We start from the raw sequence: 17,879 nt of genomic DNA, 5'->3' as shown, positions 1-17,879 counted from the left end.
AGAAGTGGTAAACAGAAGATCGATTTTTTTTTTTTTTTTTTTTTTTTTTTTTTTTTTTTTTTTTTTTTTTTTTTTTTTTTTTTTTTTTTTTGAGAGAGAGAGAAAGCATATTGCTGGTAGGTGTGATGCTTACTTTATGGAGTAATGGTTAACTTTGCTGGCTGGCATGTTGCGTGTTGCCAGTTGAAACCCCTCACCAAGTGTTTATCATTTCTGGAAAGTTCTTAAAACTTCTTATGTTTGTAATGTTTGCAAGTTCTGTAATATTCTGTGGTTGTGTGAATAGCAACACTCTCCATCCGAGAGTGGAGTTAGCTCTGGCTGTAGGTTGGTGTCTGTAAAATAAACATGCTTTCAGTGCTAAGAGTTGCACTTCATTGCCAGCCTTGCTTTCGGATTTAGACTTCATTGTGGATTAGGATGCAATATTGTAAATCGGGTACTTCGTAACATGAGGGTGACTGTGGCTCCAACTAGGCAGTGTAAAAGCCATCACCTACATGGACAGGAACCGGAATAAAAGCAGTGCATCATTTCAAATGTGCTTATATTCGGGAGGCACATGGCTTTCATGCCAACAGTAGGTCAGCTGCACATTGGGCATCCATCAATGTTTTCCGGAGAGGGTTGTCAGGACCTGACAAAGTGGCTGAAAGGATTTGACAGTCTCCAGATGCAAGAAGTGAGACAACATGGTGTATTTGGCAATTTGTAATGCTACATGGACAGCCCAGCAGTGCTTTGAGAACATCGAAGAGAAGAGCTCAAGGGACAAATCCCAGGTTGAACTGGTGAAAACGATCTATGGCAAATCGACTTAGCAGACGAACACTGTGAAGTGAGGGTGCTGAGAAAATGCAACAGAAAAGACTGTGATAGAAACATATGGCAGATTCCCAAATGGGGTTTCTATGGTGATTGTGGAAGATCTCGCCTCTCTCTTATGCCAGGTAGTAACAGAAGATATACAATCATTTATGGCAGCTAGAAATGTCTGACTGAGTATGTAAGAGGTAGCAAACAGGAATGTCAACTCCATACTTCAGAAGGTGATACAGAATGTTGAAGAAGTAGTGTAATATTTGGCAGCAGTCACAGCCTCCATTTCAATACACCATGAAGAGTGGACACAGCCAACTCCAATTTATGCCACAGCTGTCAGACAAGAATCCCAGCATCCGACAAATGGAGGTACACCCAGCTTATTCAATTAGTATAACGCCCCGCAGAACAACATACATTTGGAGGATGGAGAACAATACACTAGTCTGTTTCCACTATGGGAAACCTGGACATGTACATTACTGTAGAGAAAGAATACTATTATGCTGCAAGCTGTCAACCATTACAGCAGATGTATTCATGCCAGTCAACCACAGACAAATGTAACGAACCTGTGGGACAAAGCCCATCACCATACCCTGGACTAGTTCGCTCCCCAACATGCCATAGCTGTTCCCCATCACTGTACAGACGTACTGGCCACTTGCTTAGCTCCCAAATTTAGGAAACTAATTGATGTGACCATCTATGGAGGTGAAGCTGCCAAAAGTGAAAATCCCTAATGGACAACAGTTAACGAGATGTCAAGAAATATCCTGTACATCATCATCATCATCAGTGACGAGCCTGTACGGGCAAAAGCCTATTCATGAGTATATTTTTCTACAATGTCGAATCTTACCCTCCAAGACTATGTTCTGTGATATGGAAGAGATTGTGATAAAGCTAGCAAATGGGAAATAAGTCCAGCTAACAGGAACACATATAGCAAGCATAACTATGAATTATGGAACCCATGGTCGTCTCAACAGAATGTAGTCACGATGGTATCTTAGATGGAACTTCTTGTAGACATAACAAGCAGTCATAGTGTTGAAGATCAGAGCACAAAACTGATGAAGCTTTTCCAACAAGCACTCACAACAGATTGCTCTGGGCAGTTGTTTGTCTTTGAAAATGTTATCCAGCCATCATCAGTGAGATGAATTTGTTGTCAGTGTAAATGCTCAGTTATACAGTAAAGCATTTGTCAGTTGCAAAAAGCTATTCAGCCTCACAAGAGAAATCTACATACCAGCAACACTCATAGCATTGTGGAAGGGCAAGGAGAAATTTAGATCACTAAATGTTATGAGCAGCCACAACTCATTCGTAAAGGTATATGCAGGAATAACCAAACAACTCCAGGTTGAGCAGTTCACTGCCATTGATGAAGAATTGTGCTCAGTACTGCTATACCCAATGCTATCAAGAAAAGTACTATACTACTGTCAACAAGATCTGATGTCAATGAGGAACAATGTCAATGAGGAACAATGTCAATGAGGAACAATGTTGGTGAGGGTTAGCTGCTCATCAACAGCGACAGAAAATCGTGTAACAGAAATAGATTCCTCATAAACAGGCAGGTGGGGCATAGACTGAGTTACTGCAAACACTTACGTGATAGTGTTACTGTTAATGTGGTATGTAAAGAGACATTAAAATCTAATAATTGTGCATGATTCTGACTCTGTAGTAGGGAGGGAATAGAAGTAAGAGTTACAGGATAATATGGGCTCAGTAGTAGTAATGAAAGAGGAGAGAGATCACTCGAATTCTGCAATAAATTTCAGTTGTTAATAAAGAATACTCTTTCAAAAGTCACAAGAGGAGGTGGTATACTTGGAAATGGGCCTGGGAAGATATTGGAAGATTTCATATTCACTCTAATCACACCTAATTAATGATGAATAGTGGACTGAAGTTAAAGAGAATCGCCCAGATGAATCACTTTGAAAAGAAGTGGGCAGGCCTACTGAAGTACTGAGGAACGGCAGTGTGTGTTTAAAGTTGTCAGTACTGTGATAGCAAAAACTACAGTAAGCGCTTCAGGTGAAGGCGAATAGGCATCTCTAAAAAGGGCAATTACAGAAACTAGACAGACAGACGCAGATACAAAGATGGTAACTGTGAAGAAGCCAGGAGTAACAGAAGAAATACTTTGATTGGTGAAAGAAGGAAGTACAAAAATCCTCAGAAAATGACAGGACTACACCAGTATGTCATTTAGGAATGGAATAAATAACAAGTGCAGGGAACCTAAATCAAAGTGGTTGCAGGAAAAAATGTGGAAAAAATTGTTGTCAGAAAGAGATTTTTCAGCGTATATATAAAAATCGAAAAAACATTTGGTGAAATTAAAAACAGGGGCAACAATATCAGAGTGCAAGAGGAAAGAGCAGCTTGGTGGAAACGGAATATTGAAGACCCTCTACAAAGAGAAGTAATTAACTGGTGATATTATAGAAGAAATGGGAGTTGATACGGAAAATACAGGGAATCCAGTATTAGTCAGAGTTTAACAGAACCTTGGAAGACTTGGGATCAAATAATGTGGAAGGGATGGATAATATTCCTCAGGAAATTCTAAATCGGGGAAGTGACAACCAAATGACTGCTCAATTTGGTATGTAGAATCTGAGACTTTTGATGCACCATCAGACTTTTGGGAAAGATTGTCCATGCAGTCCTGAAAGTAGCAAGATTAGATTAGATTAGATTTACTTTCATTCCAATTGATCCGTAGTGAGGAGGTCCTCCAGGATGTAGAACATGTCAGAAAAACAATAATACATGACAAATATTTACAACTGAAACAAATAAGCTAATGTGCCTTCCACAGGTCCAAAGTGGAATGATCGTCCCCCCCTTTTTTCTTTAGAACACTGTATGAAAGAATCATTTTACAAACACTAATGCACTGAATTTAAAACAAAAAAGTTTTTTTTATTTATGAGGTAGTAAACATGTACTAGAACTACTACAATATTTATTTACAGTGAACACATTATTGCACTGAAATGGTGAATGGTGCAGAAGTTAGATTGTACTTGAGCGAGTGCGCGCCCGCCCACACACACACACACACCCACACACACACACACACACACACACGATTTCATGAATTGAGCTAAAGGTAGTATGCCAGCTTCTTCATTTTCATAACCCCTATGTCTGACACAATTCACATTGCAAATAGAGATTTGTTAAGACGCCTCAGTAGTTCTGTGGTGTGCTTCTCTCAGTTGAATTTATTATCAAGCTGTAATCCCAAGAATTTAACACTGTCCACTTCTTCTATCTGCTTGTCATCGTATGTTAGGCGTATACTCAAGGGACTTCCCTTACAAGTTCTGAACTGAATCTAACGTGTTTTTTCAAAGTTTAGTGACAAAGAATTGGCTAGGAACCAGTGATAATGTCCACAAATATTTTACTAGCCGATCTTTCTAAGACTATACTTGATTTGCTATTTATTGCAAACAAAATGAACTTGGCATCTGATAATGTTACTGATGAAAGGTCATTGTATACACAAGAAAAAGTAATGGACCTAAAATGGAACTTTGTGGGACCCCACATGTAATTAGTTCGCAGCTGGGTGATGCCTGATAGCTTAATACATGTCTCTTTCCTAATAACACCCTTTGTTTCCTGCCAGAGATATAAGATTTGAAACATTTTGCAGCATTTCCTGTTACACCATGATATTCTAATTTACTTAAAAGGATATTGTGATTTACACAGTCAAATGCCTTTGACAGATCACAAAATATACCAGTTACCTGCAATTTTTTGTTTAATGAATTAAGCACATTTTCACTGTAAGTGTAGATAGCCTTCTCAATATCAGAACCCTTTAGAAATCCGAACTGCGACTTTGAAAGTATGTTATTTGAGATAAGGTGGTTATAAAGCCGATTGTACATTACTTTTTCTAAAATTTTTGAAAATGCTGGCAAAAGTGAAATTGGATGCTACTTCTTTATCTCCCTTCTTAAACAGTGGCTTTACTTCAGCATATTTCAACCATTCAGGAAATATTCCACTGACAAATGGCTGGTTACACAGATAGGTGAATATGTTACTTAACTCAGAATCACATTCTTTAATTAACTTTGTTGATATTTCATCATACTCCCTAGACGTTTTTGATTTTAAAGATTGTATGATTGACATTATTTCTTCTGGGGTAGTGAGGGTCAAACTCATATTATGGAAGTTGAAATGTCTGGTCTGAGGTATTTCATAGCAGCATCTACAGAACCTGACAGCACTATCTTTTCCATAACAGTTATAAAATGTTTGTTGAAAATTTTTGCAACACTATACACATCTGTCACCAATGTATCATTTACTCTTAATGCTATTTGTCCCTCTTCATGTCTGGTTCTACTGGTCTCCTCATTCACTATATCCCATATTGTCTTTATTTTGTTATCTGATATGACTATCTTTTCCTTGTAATATATTTGCTTTGATGTTCGTATTACAGTCTTTGATATTTTGCAGTATTTCTTGTAATGTGCTATAGCATCAACATTAGAACTGTTTCGGATTGACAATACAGTTTTCTTTTTGTTTTACAAGTTACCCCTATTCCTTGAGTAATAGACTTTGCTCTAACCTTGGTTAGTTTTGGAGGAAAACAGTGTCCAAATAAGGGCAGCACTTTATTAGCAAAAGTGTTATATTTTCCATTCATGCCATGAGCACCATAGACATCAGTCCAGTGAATGTCTCTGAGGAGTGTCCAAAAATAATCAATTTTTGGCTTATTGATTACCCTCTTGAGCTCAGATTTAACAGATTTTATATCCTGTTCAGTATTAACATTTAACAGCAGGAACTGCATGTCATGGTCTGAGAGGCCATTGACTATTGGTTTTGTAATATAATTTTGTTCATTGGACTTTACTATAAAGATATTATCAATGGCTTTTTGGGAGCAATTGGCTACCCTAGTGGGGAACTTTACAGTGGGAATTAAGTTGAATGATAGTGTTACTAACTCAAATAAGTTCTTAGGAAGAGTCTTTAAGGAAATCTACATTGAAATCACCAGCAACCACTATTTCTTTGTTTTTGGTTGTTAAATGGGCCAGTACAGCTTCAAGGTGGTTTATGAACAGATTAAAGTTACCTGCAGATGCTCGATATACACTTAATATTATGAAGGACTTTTTGTGAAATTCTACTTCTATTGCACATGCTTTCATGTGCTGTTCTAGGCAAAATTTATGAATGTCTATGTTCTTAAATTTATGACAGTTCCTGATGAATGTAGCAACTCCTCCTTCTCAATTTCTGCTCTACAAAAGTGAGATGCTAACCTAAACCTTGTAACACTTGAAAGTTCCATACCAGTGGCCATATGACGTTCAGAGAGGCAGATTATATTAGCTGGGTTTGAGGACTCAATTCATTTATGCAAATAATTAATTCATTAATTTTATTTCTCAGTCCTCGAATATTTTGATGCATTTTGATGCAATAAAGATAGCTGACATTTCACATTGAGTGAGTTAAAATTTGGCAGAGTTGAAATATCTGTTGATTGTTGAAAATTCTTAACCAAGAGCTGTTTATGCTGATGTAATAAGCTAGAATTATGTTTTTTGGTTTCTTTCTCAAACTGAAGGTTTGCCTCGGTCCTAACCTCTCTTAAAATTTGGTTTCTTTCTGTCCTCCCAACACTAAAAAAGGGTCTTTTCTGAGCCCTATAACCACTGGTATTTTATCACTCATGACAGTACCTCCCCCTTTAACTTTCCTGCTATTTTCCCAGACAGCTTACCCTTCCCTTTCCTGTTGAAATGAAGGCCATGCCTAGTATAATCCCACCTATTGAGAGAATCAACAGGAACCACGCCAATGTGTGACCCTGCACCTGACATAAGCAGCTGTTCCAACTCCAAATTAACTCTCTTGACAGAAGAGTTCAAATGAGGTCGGTCGTGGTGCCCAAGGACAGATACAAACTCAACACTAGTATGCTTCGATGCTGATGCAGTCATTGCCAAGTCACACTCTATACCGTACCCAGGATCTCTGTCAGTACTATTACTTGGCCCACCCACTATAACTATGGTGTCTTCCTTAGTGAAATCTTTGCAAAGTGACCCTAAATCCTCTGTCACCTGCTCCAGACCAGCACTAGGTTTAAAAAACTTGGTGACCTGATATTCTGATCCTAGTTCATCCTGCAAAAGTTAGGCAACACCTCTTCCATGGGAACTACCTAACAACAACACTTTCTCTCTTTACCGATTTCCCTACATTCATACTTTTCAATTTGCTGCTGAAAGTTTGTTGTGCCCTGTCTACACCTGCAACTGATTGAGGCTCACCAGTTTCTAACTGAAGCAACAGGTCAAATCTATTTTCCACATTCACCACAAAGCTGTCAGACAAAGTTCTAGGCCTGTTCGTCCTGTTGCCTGTTGCCACTTCCCACCTCTCTATATCCTTCTCCCTCTGTAACCTGTCAAGATCTCCCCTGGCCTTGTCTAACTCAGCCTGAAGGGTGGCAATTTTCCCCTCCTGTTCTAGTATCTTCCTATCTCTACTACATATCCTACAAAACCACTGATGAGTCTCATTTACTCCCCCTATTCCCACGCCACGACAGTCACCCACATGGAAAAAAACTACAGCACCCGTCACACACACAAGATGGAGAACTGTTGTTAAATCAGCTTAACAGCCGAGTTGCAGAAAAGAATTATATACAGAAGAATTAAAAAGAAACTTGGGGTTGTATTGTAGGATGTTGAAAATTAGTGGACTGAAAACAAAATAGGGTTCTTATCCTCATGAGTGCTGAGAAAAGGAACTCGGGGAGAACCCTGACAAGAAAGGTAGGATGTTAGGTCATCAGGGCAAAGTTGTGTGATTCTAGAGGAAGCCGTAGAGGGTAGAAACTGCAGGGTAAAATAGAGATTGGTATACATCCAACAGATAATTGAGGACATAGGGCACAAGTGCTACTCCGAGATGAAGAGAATGGCACAGGAGAATAAACTGTGAAGGGCTGCATCAAACTAGTCAAGAAAACTGATAGAAGGGACACCACTTGGGCTGTCTACACTCAAGCTATTGGCTACCCCAAAGTTACCAATGTTTTGGTTGTTCCCCATCCACCTGCCTGTGGCTATCTGTCTCTTTGCTGGATGCAGCAGAGTTCTGTGGCACCCTCACCCCTTGCTCTGCTTCCCACCACAGGTGGCTTGTCACTTTCTATAGAGAGGTGCCTGAAATAATTGTTTAGTTGTCAAAACTGATTGCCAATTTTAATTTTTTTTAACAGTACTATTGTCTGTTTTCCAAACTGCTCAAATTCAGCGGGTATGTAGCAGTGCTGAAAGAAAATCTCCAGACTGGAAAAGGACTGGTGCTACATGCAAGCTACAAAAAGAGAAAAATTTAACAACAAAACATAAAAAATTTGGGACACCCCAGTGGTTAAGTTTTTGAAAAGCACTGAAAGTCATCTTTTAGTTTTTGAGACCTTGCGAGATGAATTTTATTGTGATGGGTCTGTTTCATCCCAGTGTCATGTAGGTGTCTCACTTCTTGACGGTGTCGATGATGCAGCACCCTCAGTGACAGTGGCTACTGCATACTTCCTCACTACAGATTCTGCACATTTCAATGTATGTTTAATCTGTGCACTGGAAAGGCACTTTAAGATGAGTTTGGAGGCGGATAATAAATTGAGATAGTTGAAAGCGGATCAGGAGTAACTGTTTGTAATTTTTCAAAAATGCAGTCAATGTTCAATCAACAGCTGTATTAATTCATTTAGACAATTGGCCATGGATACATTAAACAATACCTATTGAACAAGGTGTTGAAGCCAACCATGCGTAGTTCTCACAGAGTTCTTTTGTGAGTTACATGCTTCGTCCTATTGCCACACGTTACGTCACAGTGTTGTGTAGCAAGCAAGTAAACACTATTCTTGCTGTGAACATTCCAAAATCTATTTTTGAAAGTGCACACAATTGGAACAGTACCCTGAACTAACCATCAAATCAAGACACACAAACTGTGTAGAATTTCTAAAAAAGTTTGTACTGAGAGGTCAATGTGCGCACACGCTTTCAGCCCAGTATAGGTGCCATCAAACGTAGCTACTCTACATCTGGTGCCACATTGTGTGCCATTCTGCCAGCTTTGCCACAAAAGCTGTCTGCTACCTGTTGGCTGTTCAATTTACACTCTCGGATTGTCTTCCACACACATTTTTTCGGTTGGTATTGTTCTAGTAATTTCCATATTTGGTCATCCTACAAATGGCACCACACATCTAGGCTTATGCAACACAACATTCCACAACAGTTCACCATTGAAAATAAATTGTGTGTGTGTGTGTGTGTGTGCGTGTGTGTGTGTGCGTGTGTGTGTGTGTGTGTGTGTGTGTGAATCATAATCATTTGCAGTAATGTCTACATCATCAGACATAAAAAAGAAATGTCCACGCATTTTCGTCAAATGTCTGTACCTAACATTAAAAGATAACTGTGCCTTATTTTTGATGTCAGTATTTAAAGTGAACTAATCTATGTAAAAGGATGACATGTACTTTTCTGTTATTGAAGACTAACTGTTTCACTTGCTAAAAAGTTCTTTATTTCACTCCACATTTAGTTTTGGCTTTCATAGTGAAGCTATTTTCATGTGAAATTCGGAACTAACGTTTTAAATAGAACCAAATATGGTACATAATGATATAATGAACAGGGTATTTTGACAGCCTGGAGGTGGGTGGGGGGATGCCTAACTGAGTTCGATAGTTTTCAAGATTTCATATGGTATGTAGGAAACTATTTTCTGGAAAAGAAAGAATCTATTGTGTTGAAAAAATCAATTTACTCTGTTCCGAATTAGAATTACTAACAAATTTTAGACTTTTTTACAGAAACTGTTAGCATACACATAGTATTTACGTATGATTTTTGTAGGCAGGCAATACTTATTGCAACACTGTCCCGTCTCAGACTTAAAACATCACGTACCAACTAATTTAAATTACTCATGTGTAATGCCTGACAAAAAAAGTGAAGCACCCAGAGGACATGGTTGGATGTCAGTGTAACTTTGGAAATGGACATACCATTGGCACGATGGAACGACACAGAATGTTGCACGGAATCCATTACTTGTTCTCAGATGGCAGGCAGAGACATGAAGGGGTTACGAAGTGCTGGTTCCCAGTATAGCAATACTTCATCGTGTTGGTCAGGTGTCAACCCGAACCTTGATGACAAGTATGCATGCCGTCATGTTTCCATGCAGTCCAATACCAGGCCATTTTCACATCCTAACACCCCACAAATCTGGATATTGCCAGATTCAAACAGCCAGCCAAATTTTAGTCAGGTATTGATAAAGCTGTCTTACATGAGCACATGGCATCTTCACAGTGATCACTCAATAACTAATGCCGCTCACATCACTTATACAGGTGTGGTAACAACATTATACACTCAAAACACTAGAGTGCACTTGAGTGGCCATTCAATGATTCAACCTGTCACAGAAATATACAATTTTTAATCATTTACAAAGGTATGTAAGGATCACCATATTGGGTACCAGCACATCATAACCCCTTCACATCTTTGCCTGCCATCTGAGAACAAGTAATGGCTTCCCTGCAACATTATGGGTCATCCCAAATCATTGGTCAGATACTACCAGTAGTCGGACTACATAATTACTGTCCAATGCATAGGCTGCTAACATCACAATACAGATGGCAGCATTTGGAATGTTGCTGTGACCAAGAAGCATGGACTGCTGACGAATAGCATCTCATTGTGTTCAATGATTAATAAAGATTTCGCACTACTCCAGATGACCATCAACAGTGATTATGGCTTCAGCTTGTGGAAAGGTCCCATTCTTCAAATTTTTTGGAGAGGAACAGCAGTGTTACTTCTGGCATTGTGGTGATGGAAGCCATCAGGTTTGACTTTTGGTCACACCTCTTAGTGATTGAGGGAACTCGTGACAGCACAGCCACAGACATCATGCGTCCTCATGTGTTGCCTCTTGTGCAACATTATCATGGCATCATTTTCCAACAAGACGATGCTCGTCCAAGTATGACGTGTGTCTACAAATTGTATGTATGATGCTGAGGCCCTCCTGTGGCCATCAAGATATCTAGATCTGTCCCTGACAGGACGTATTTGGGACCAACTCTGAAGTCAGATCCGTCCCAGCGATAGTATCCAGGATATGGAAGATCAGTTGCAACTCTTGTGGTCCAGCTTGCCTCAGGAGAGGGTATAACAGCTTTGACACTCTTACCAAGTGAATTGGTGCATGCAGCCATGTCAGAGAGGGTGCACACCATACTGACAAGTCTTTATAAATTTGAATCAATTTTGTAATCACTGAAATTTCACACACCCTCTCAACCTGTGTAGTTTTGTTTTATTCCCCCCTCCCACGCTTTGTATAAAGAACATGAAAGTGAGAAAACCACTGTTATACTTGAAATACTGTATACTTACTGTGTCAAGATTTTGGTGGAATGTTATGGGCCAATGTTTATTTCAGTACCACAATGTTGTTTCGGAATAGTAGTTCCCCGAGTCTCGGTAGCAATGTTACTTCTCCTTGTTTCAACCTGTCCACAGCAGGTCACCACTCCCTATTCTCATGATTGCAGAACTTACATAGCTGCTAAACTTGGTTCTGTTAATGTGTACTGACATGTCTACCTATGTACACATTAACTCTTTCTCTTTTCCTGGTTGAAACAAGTGAGGTGTCACAGTGGCTAACACACTGGACTCACATTCAGGACGACGACTGTTCAAATCTGTGTCCGGTCATCCTCGTTTTGACTTTCTGTGATTTCTTCCCTAAATTGCTCCAGGTGATTGTCAAGATTGTTCCTTTGAAAGAGCTCTGCCAATTTCCTTCCCATTCTTTGAAACAGTCAAAGCTCGTACTCCGTCTCTAGTGTCCTTGAAGTCAGCGGGATGTTAATCCCTAATCTTTCTTTTGTAATTGAAGGATTATAAGACACTTTTGCAGCAAGAAAAATACTTTCTTATATTAATTACAACTATGGTTCACTCAAAATACTTTTATTCTTCAAGTCAGGTGATAACAGAATTTCTTTGTCAGAGTTTCTCGCCTGCTGGTTTGTGAGTGTGTTCCATATCCACCAGCCCAAGTTTCCTTTCAAATTGGCAAAGGATTTTCAAATCATGGTTTTGCACCAGTCTTGTGTATTAAAGCTGTTGTCAGGCTCCTTGCCAAAAAGCGGTTGCTATACCAAATACACAAGTCATTCGTATTGGCTAGACAGCTTCTTGGGAATGAGTGGCCAGCTACTGTCCATAAGTTGCAGCACCCTGCTGCACTGGCAATAGCAGTTGCTTTTCAGAATCCATGTATAATGGTGATGTCTCTTTTACAGAATTGTATTTATGTATTGTTAAGCATGTTGTAGAAGTTTTGTAAACTGCTACATCCATCCATTCATTTAGGATGTGTTATTTCATACACAAGTTTATATTTCTTCTAGGAATTTCATCTTTTCACCTTTTTTAAGTTGCTTGCAAGAGCTGAGAGATATTCCCAGAAGAATGACCTTCATCAATAAAATGTATTGCAATGGTGAGAACTATATTTTTGGACCCTTAATGTAATCAGTTTTTGGAAGTTGATGCCTCACCTCCCACCTCTCCCACCCCATCCTTGGCCAATTTTGTATTTAGATTTCTAATCAAACAAGAGTGGTGGCCATAACCAAAAAGTTCTCTCTAACTCTGGCCCTAATTAAAATTTCTAAATTACAGCAAAGCGGTAGTCAACACACATTATTTTATAAAACAGGACACTTTTAGCAAACATTCCTAATGTGAAAGCTGTAATTTCATCATGGAATTTCACAAGGTGGTGTGTTTTTCCTATCAGTTATTGAAGACTGTCACTGTAATCCAACATTTATCTCATCTTCATTTCTAGCAGTCACTATCATATGCTTTTAGTCTCTGATATATCTTTTTTGATCAATGTGGTGAACCGATGTCCTAAACTCTGTTATAATTTGGTAGAAAAATTTTGTCTTTATCTGTACACAGATATAAATAAATGATTTTACTATTCTCATTATTTATAGCACTGTAGTATTAGCAACAATCATTTCATTTGACTTAATGACTGTAGGCACTAATGGAAAAATATTTCTCAGTAATGCCACCTATAAAGTTGGTAAATGGATTAAGTGTGGAATTTTCATGTTACAGCTAATGGGAAGAGTTCACTGGCTGTAGTGAACTGCACTGTAACTTACATGGCACATTGCTCACCTTGGAACAAATGCAAGGAATCTTGCCGCTCTATGGGTGCCAGCAGTTACAGGTGGTTTCATGATGGTTGTTGTGAATGTGTTGGGCACACTTGCATCAACTATGGAATCAATGAAAGCAGGTATAGTCTCTGAGTAGACTTATTAAATGTCTTTTGCCTATTTTTTCCTTATGCTCCTTACATGTTAGATTAAGGTGTCTTATGTTGAAGTTGCTTGTTTGAAGAATTGTATAACATGCTTCATTTTAGGTGTACAGAGTGTCGTCTGTCACAGGACGATGAGGAAGAAGATGATGTGCTGCAGAATGATTATGGTGATGGCAGTGTAACAGATGCAGAACAAGAACTGAAACTTTAGAATTACTGACCTTTCCCATTGAATCTTTCATACATTAATACTAAAACTGTTATGACATCTTCAGAAAATATCTGAAGGAAAAATAATGTGATATGTATCAGCTATTGATATTTGTGTATCTATATGTGCTATAGCTTTTCTTTTTTAATATTTACTTTTTGAGACTATTGATAATGTAAATTCCTACAAAGTAAATTGAACATTGTTATATTTACTCCTCAGAAAGTCGGATCCTCATTACGAAAATGAAATGCTCATGGCTCTATGAAAAGTGTTATGGCAAGTAATTAGAACATTTTATCAGATAAAATACTAAGTTTTAAGAGCATTTTGCAATAGATACATCTAGCTCGGAGTGTAAATGACATTCAGATGATGTTCCTCAAAAAAGCTGACTGGGCTCTGTTATTCAAAGAAAATTGAGAAAGCAGTGAAGAGTATTATAAAATACTTAAATACACAATAGAATATGAAATAAGTAATACAGCATAAGAGAAGTGGGAAATCCTCTGGCAGGTGCATTCTACACAGGGAACTCGAATCATATACTCTCCTGTTGCCTGTAATAAAAAAAAACATGACTACTGCACTAACACAAAATTGGCCCAAAATGCTAATCCCTTAACCCAAATTTCAAAATGCGGGAAATGAACAGAACTGGCAGAAGGCACTGTTGACTGGCATGTCATATGGCGTGCTTCTGTTTGCTACTGCACAATTCCTCACCATCAGCCTTCGCTGAATCACACTAATCTAGCACATAGGAATTGTTTTTGTAAAGAAGAGCATTAGTTGCAGAGGATCATGCTATGGATTTTACTGCAGTCATTTACTGACAGTTCCTTCTGCAAGACTAATATTTTTCCTTTTTTCCCATTATTCTAAATTACTGATAGAATTTGTATTTAGAGTATCACATTTATTCTGTATTTTAATGAAAGTAATCAATTCTTTGTAGTATAATGTTATTGCGTAGATAAAAGAAGCTACTCACAAAGTGGTGGCACGAGAACACACATATAAGAAAAGGTTTTACATATCCAAGCTTTTGGAGCCAATGGCTCCTACTTCCAGCAGAAGGTGTGAAGGGGAAGGAAGAGGACTGAACAATCAGTCTTTCTTTCTTATCTCCTTGAATTGGGGTTCTGAGTGACTTTTCCAAACTCTAACCCTTTTCCTAAACCCCTCAAGTCCTTTCCTTCATCCCTCTTCCTTCCCTTTCAACCCTTCTGCCAGAAGAAAGAGCCACTGGCTCAGAAAGCTTGCATACGTAAAATCTTTTTTTGTGTGTGTATTCTCATGCCACCACTTGGTGAGTAGATTTTTTTATCTATCAAATTAAAATTATATTTTGTATTTTGACATAAATGACCTGATAATGTATGAATAACAACACGGTATGTTAATGTAGAATAAGGTTCACTTCTACAAAGGGATTGTCTTTTTCCTTAACTGTTGCATTATTTTAAAAATTTTGGCTAATTTTCTTGTCTTAGTCTCACATTTTTTCTTCTCTCCTCTTTCTCATTTAATTCTTATTCATTCATTCTCTTTTAACTCCATTAATTTGTTGATCTTCCCATTTGCTCTCTGTCACTCCAAGCTGAGCTCTTTGTCCAGTCACTGTGTTCTTTCTGTTGTACTTTCGGACATCAGGTAGTGTCTTTTTCAATTTTGCTTGTAATTACTGTCTACTTATTGTCTGTGGGCTGCATTGTGCAAGTTGTTCCTTCAGTCTGATTTTGTTTATACCTTCCCAGATTGATCCAGGTGTCTTTTTTTATAATTGATGTACCACAACACAGATCTGCTGTCCTCATTACTCATATCACATGCCCAGTATCACAAAGTAATACACTATGCTACTATGTAAGTAGAGTTATGAGTGCACATTTTGTCCACTTTTCACTTACAAAAAGATCTGGCAAAGATTAGTAATAAATGTTTAACAATAATGGAAATTCGTGAATGGAACAGTACATAAAATAAAGGTAAGGTAACGATTCCCCTATAGTGGACTGATGTGTGGAGAGTAGAAACATATAACAGAAAACAGTATTCATACTAGGTTTTGAGCTCTTTTTCTTGTAAAAGAGCACACATCCACACACACACACACACACACACACAAATATTCACTGCCACAGTTACTCTCACTGCAGCTGCAGGAATGTCCGTGTGGAGTGAGTGAGTGAGAGAGAGAGAGAGAGAGAGAGAGAGAGAGAGAGAGAGAGAGAGAGAGAGAGAGAGAATATGTGCGCACTTTTTACCAGGAAAAGAGGAAGAGCTCAAAACTTCATGTGAATACTGTTTTATGTTGCCAGTTTCCATGTTACACACAATAAATGTTTAGTACTTATCAGTCAATGCTGCTATTTCCACATTTCTTAATTTGTTCTTCATACCCTGCTCTTCAGTTGACATAAGTTGGAGACATTAGGTAAAAAGCTTTCTTCAACAACCACCAATCTTTCCGGTCAAACAATATTTAAGTACAGTAACAATGACATCAGTGCCACAAACCTCATTTCTTTAATTTATCATTTGTGAAAAAAATAAAATTTACATTTTGTCAACATTCACAATTGTGTACATCTGTGGATTGGAAACTTTGTGTGTTTAAAATAAGGTATTTATCATTTTTACATGTTACCTTTAAAGTTGTAATGTAGTTACCAAAAAATATTAAATGCAAAACCAATTTCTCATTTTGACCTCCATATACAAACTAGATGGAAGTGTCATTTGTTACACTCATACCTCAGCCAGGAGCTTACTTTCTCACTGCTAATAAACCTCTGTGAAAGAAAGCAAGAAAGAAAGGAGAAGTTGTGCAGGTTGTACTCACTGTAAATGCTTAATGTATGAGGTAAATCTTCACAATTGTCAGCTCTAGTATAGTGATAAAACCGAATTTGCTTAAAATTATATATTTACTTAAAATTGTTATCACTGATTGTTTTATTGTAAATGCAAGGTTTTGTTGTGTTTTTAATTTTCAATATATTGATAGGTGAATGATGAAATTGCCTGGGAGAGTTCTGAGTTTGTACTTTGATGGTCATCACACCATGTCATACTGTATCTATACTTGTTGGATGGTTTCATGACAGTCATGCTTTCTTCAAATTTTTCATTAATGTCTGTTATTGATAATTTCATACGGAAGCTTTTGATTTGAGGGACGAGGAAAGGAATTTCTGCTAAAGGTGCTTGCATTTATTAATGCCTTTTTGGGGCATAGATCTAAAGAAGACCAAACACATGTAATGTGTCTGCGTGTTTCCAAACATTTGTTGAAGGTATTGAAACAATAGCATAATATGTTCATAAAGTGAGATTCCTTTTTTTAATGAGCCATTGAGGATATAGTCTACTAAGGTGTTTGTTCTGAAGATTTCTGCACACTTTTGAAATGTTACCTACAAAATATTCATTAATATTGATATTTCTCTTTAATGATGGTATATATCCTCTGTGGTTGTAAGTAATGCATTGCACTAACATGTTTATATTAGTTTTTCTCGGTAGTTTGTCTAACACAATATATATAATGGCTCTGAAGAAAGGATAATAATTAGTACTTACAAATGAAAATACCATTCCAGCAACATGGTGTCATTAAAAGAGAACAAGCCAGAAAAATGGAATTATAATACTCATTCAGTTGGCCGAACTGTTTTTTTGTATTATTTTTTTTTTTGGCAATGCCAGCCTTTTGGTGATAGACTGATTGTATATACAACATTCTGGAGAATCTTAAATGTATACTGTTGAGAAATTATATTTTTCACTTTTTACTAACAGTGTTCTTATTTGCATGTGTTTCTTTGTGTGTATATGTGTGTGTCTGGGGGGGTGTCTGCTCATGCCACAATTCAGAACAAGAGCAAAAGTAATTTATAACATTTGGAACTTCATCCACACATCCTTGAAGAGGTGAGATTATCCGTATACTCATCTTACAACCCATATGCAACAATATATGTAATGCATGACAACTATGCAATTCATTTCAAGGGGTCTGTCTTTTCTTGTCATAAAACTTCAAAATATTATCATAGGGAATGCTCTCAATCTACTCAAGTGTAATATTTTTGTGCAGTTTCTGTCCACAAGATTCTAAGTTGGGTATAACCCCGACATGGCCAGCTGCATTGATCGAGCAGTTCTAGGCACTTCAGTCCGGAACCACGCGTCTGCTACGGTCGCAGGTTCAAATCGTGCATCAGGCATGGTTGTGTGTGATTTCCTTAGGTTAGTTAGGTTTAAGTTCTTGGGGACTTGTGACCTCCGATGTTAAGTCCCATAGTGCTCAGAGCCATTTGAAGCACAACATACTATGTATATTAATATC

The 17,879-nt window shown here is 37.9% G+C and overlaps 1 protein-coding gene across 2 annotated transcripts in view; it reads left to right on the top strand.

Moving 5' to 3' along the window:
- Positions 1-17,322, top strand: part of LOC124612446 (protein twisted gastrulation-like) — a 40,999-nt gene extending 23,677 nt beyond the window's left edge. For both annotated transcript variants that reach the window (XM_047140667.1, XM_047140666.1), the window contains exons 4-5: positions 13,101-13,284; positions 13,414-17,322. In XM_047140667.1, coding sequence (XP_046996623.1) covers positions 13,101-13,284; positions 13,414-13,522 — 293 coding nt within the window. In that variant the 3' untranslated portion in view covers positions 13,523-17,322. The remainder of the gene's footprint in view (positions 1-13,100; positions 13,285-13,413) is intronic.
- Positions 17,323-17,879: the final 557 nt, after the last annotated feature.

The sequence above is a fragment of the Schistocerca americana genome, chromosome 4 (genome assembly GCF_021461395.2).
Source record: "Schistocerca americana isolate TAMUIC-IGC-003095 chromosome 4, iqSchAmer2.1, whole genome shotgun sequence".
Classification (NCBI taxonomy): Eukaryota; Metazoa; Arthropoda; class Insecta; order Orthoptera; family Acrididae; genus Schistocerca; species Schistocerca americana.
This window is presented reverse-complemented; position numbering and strand designations above follow the sequence as displayed.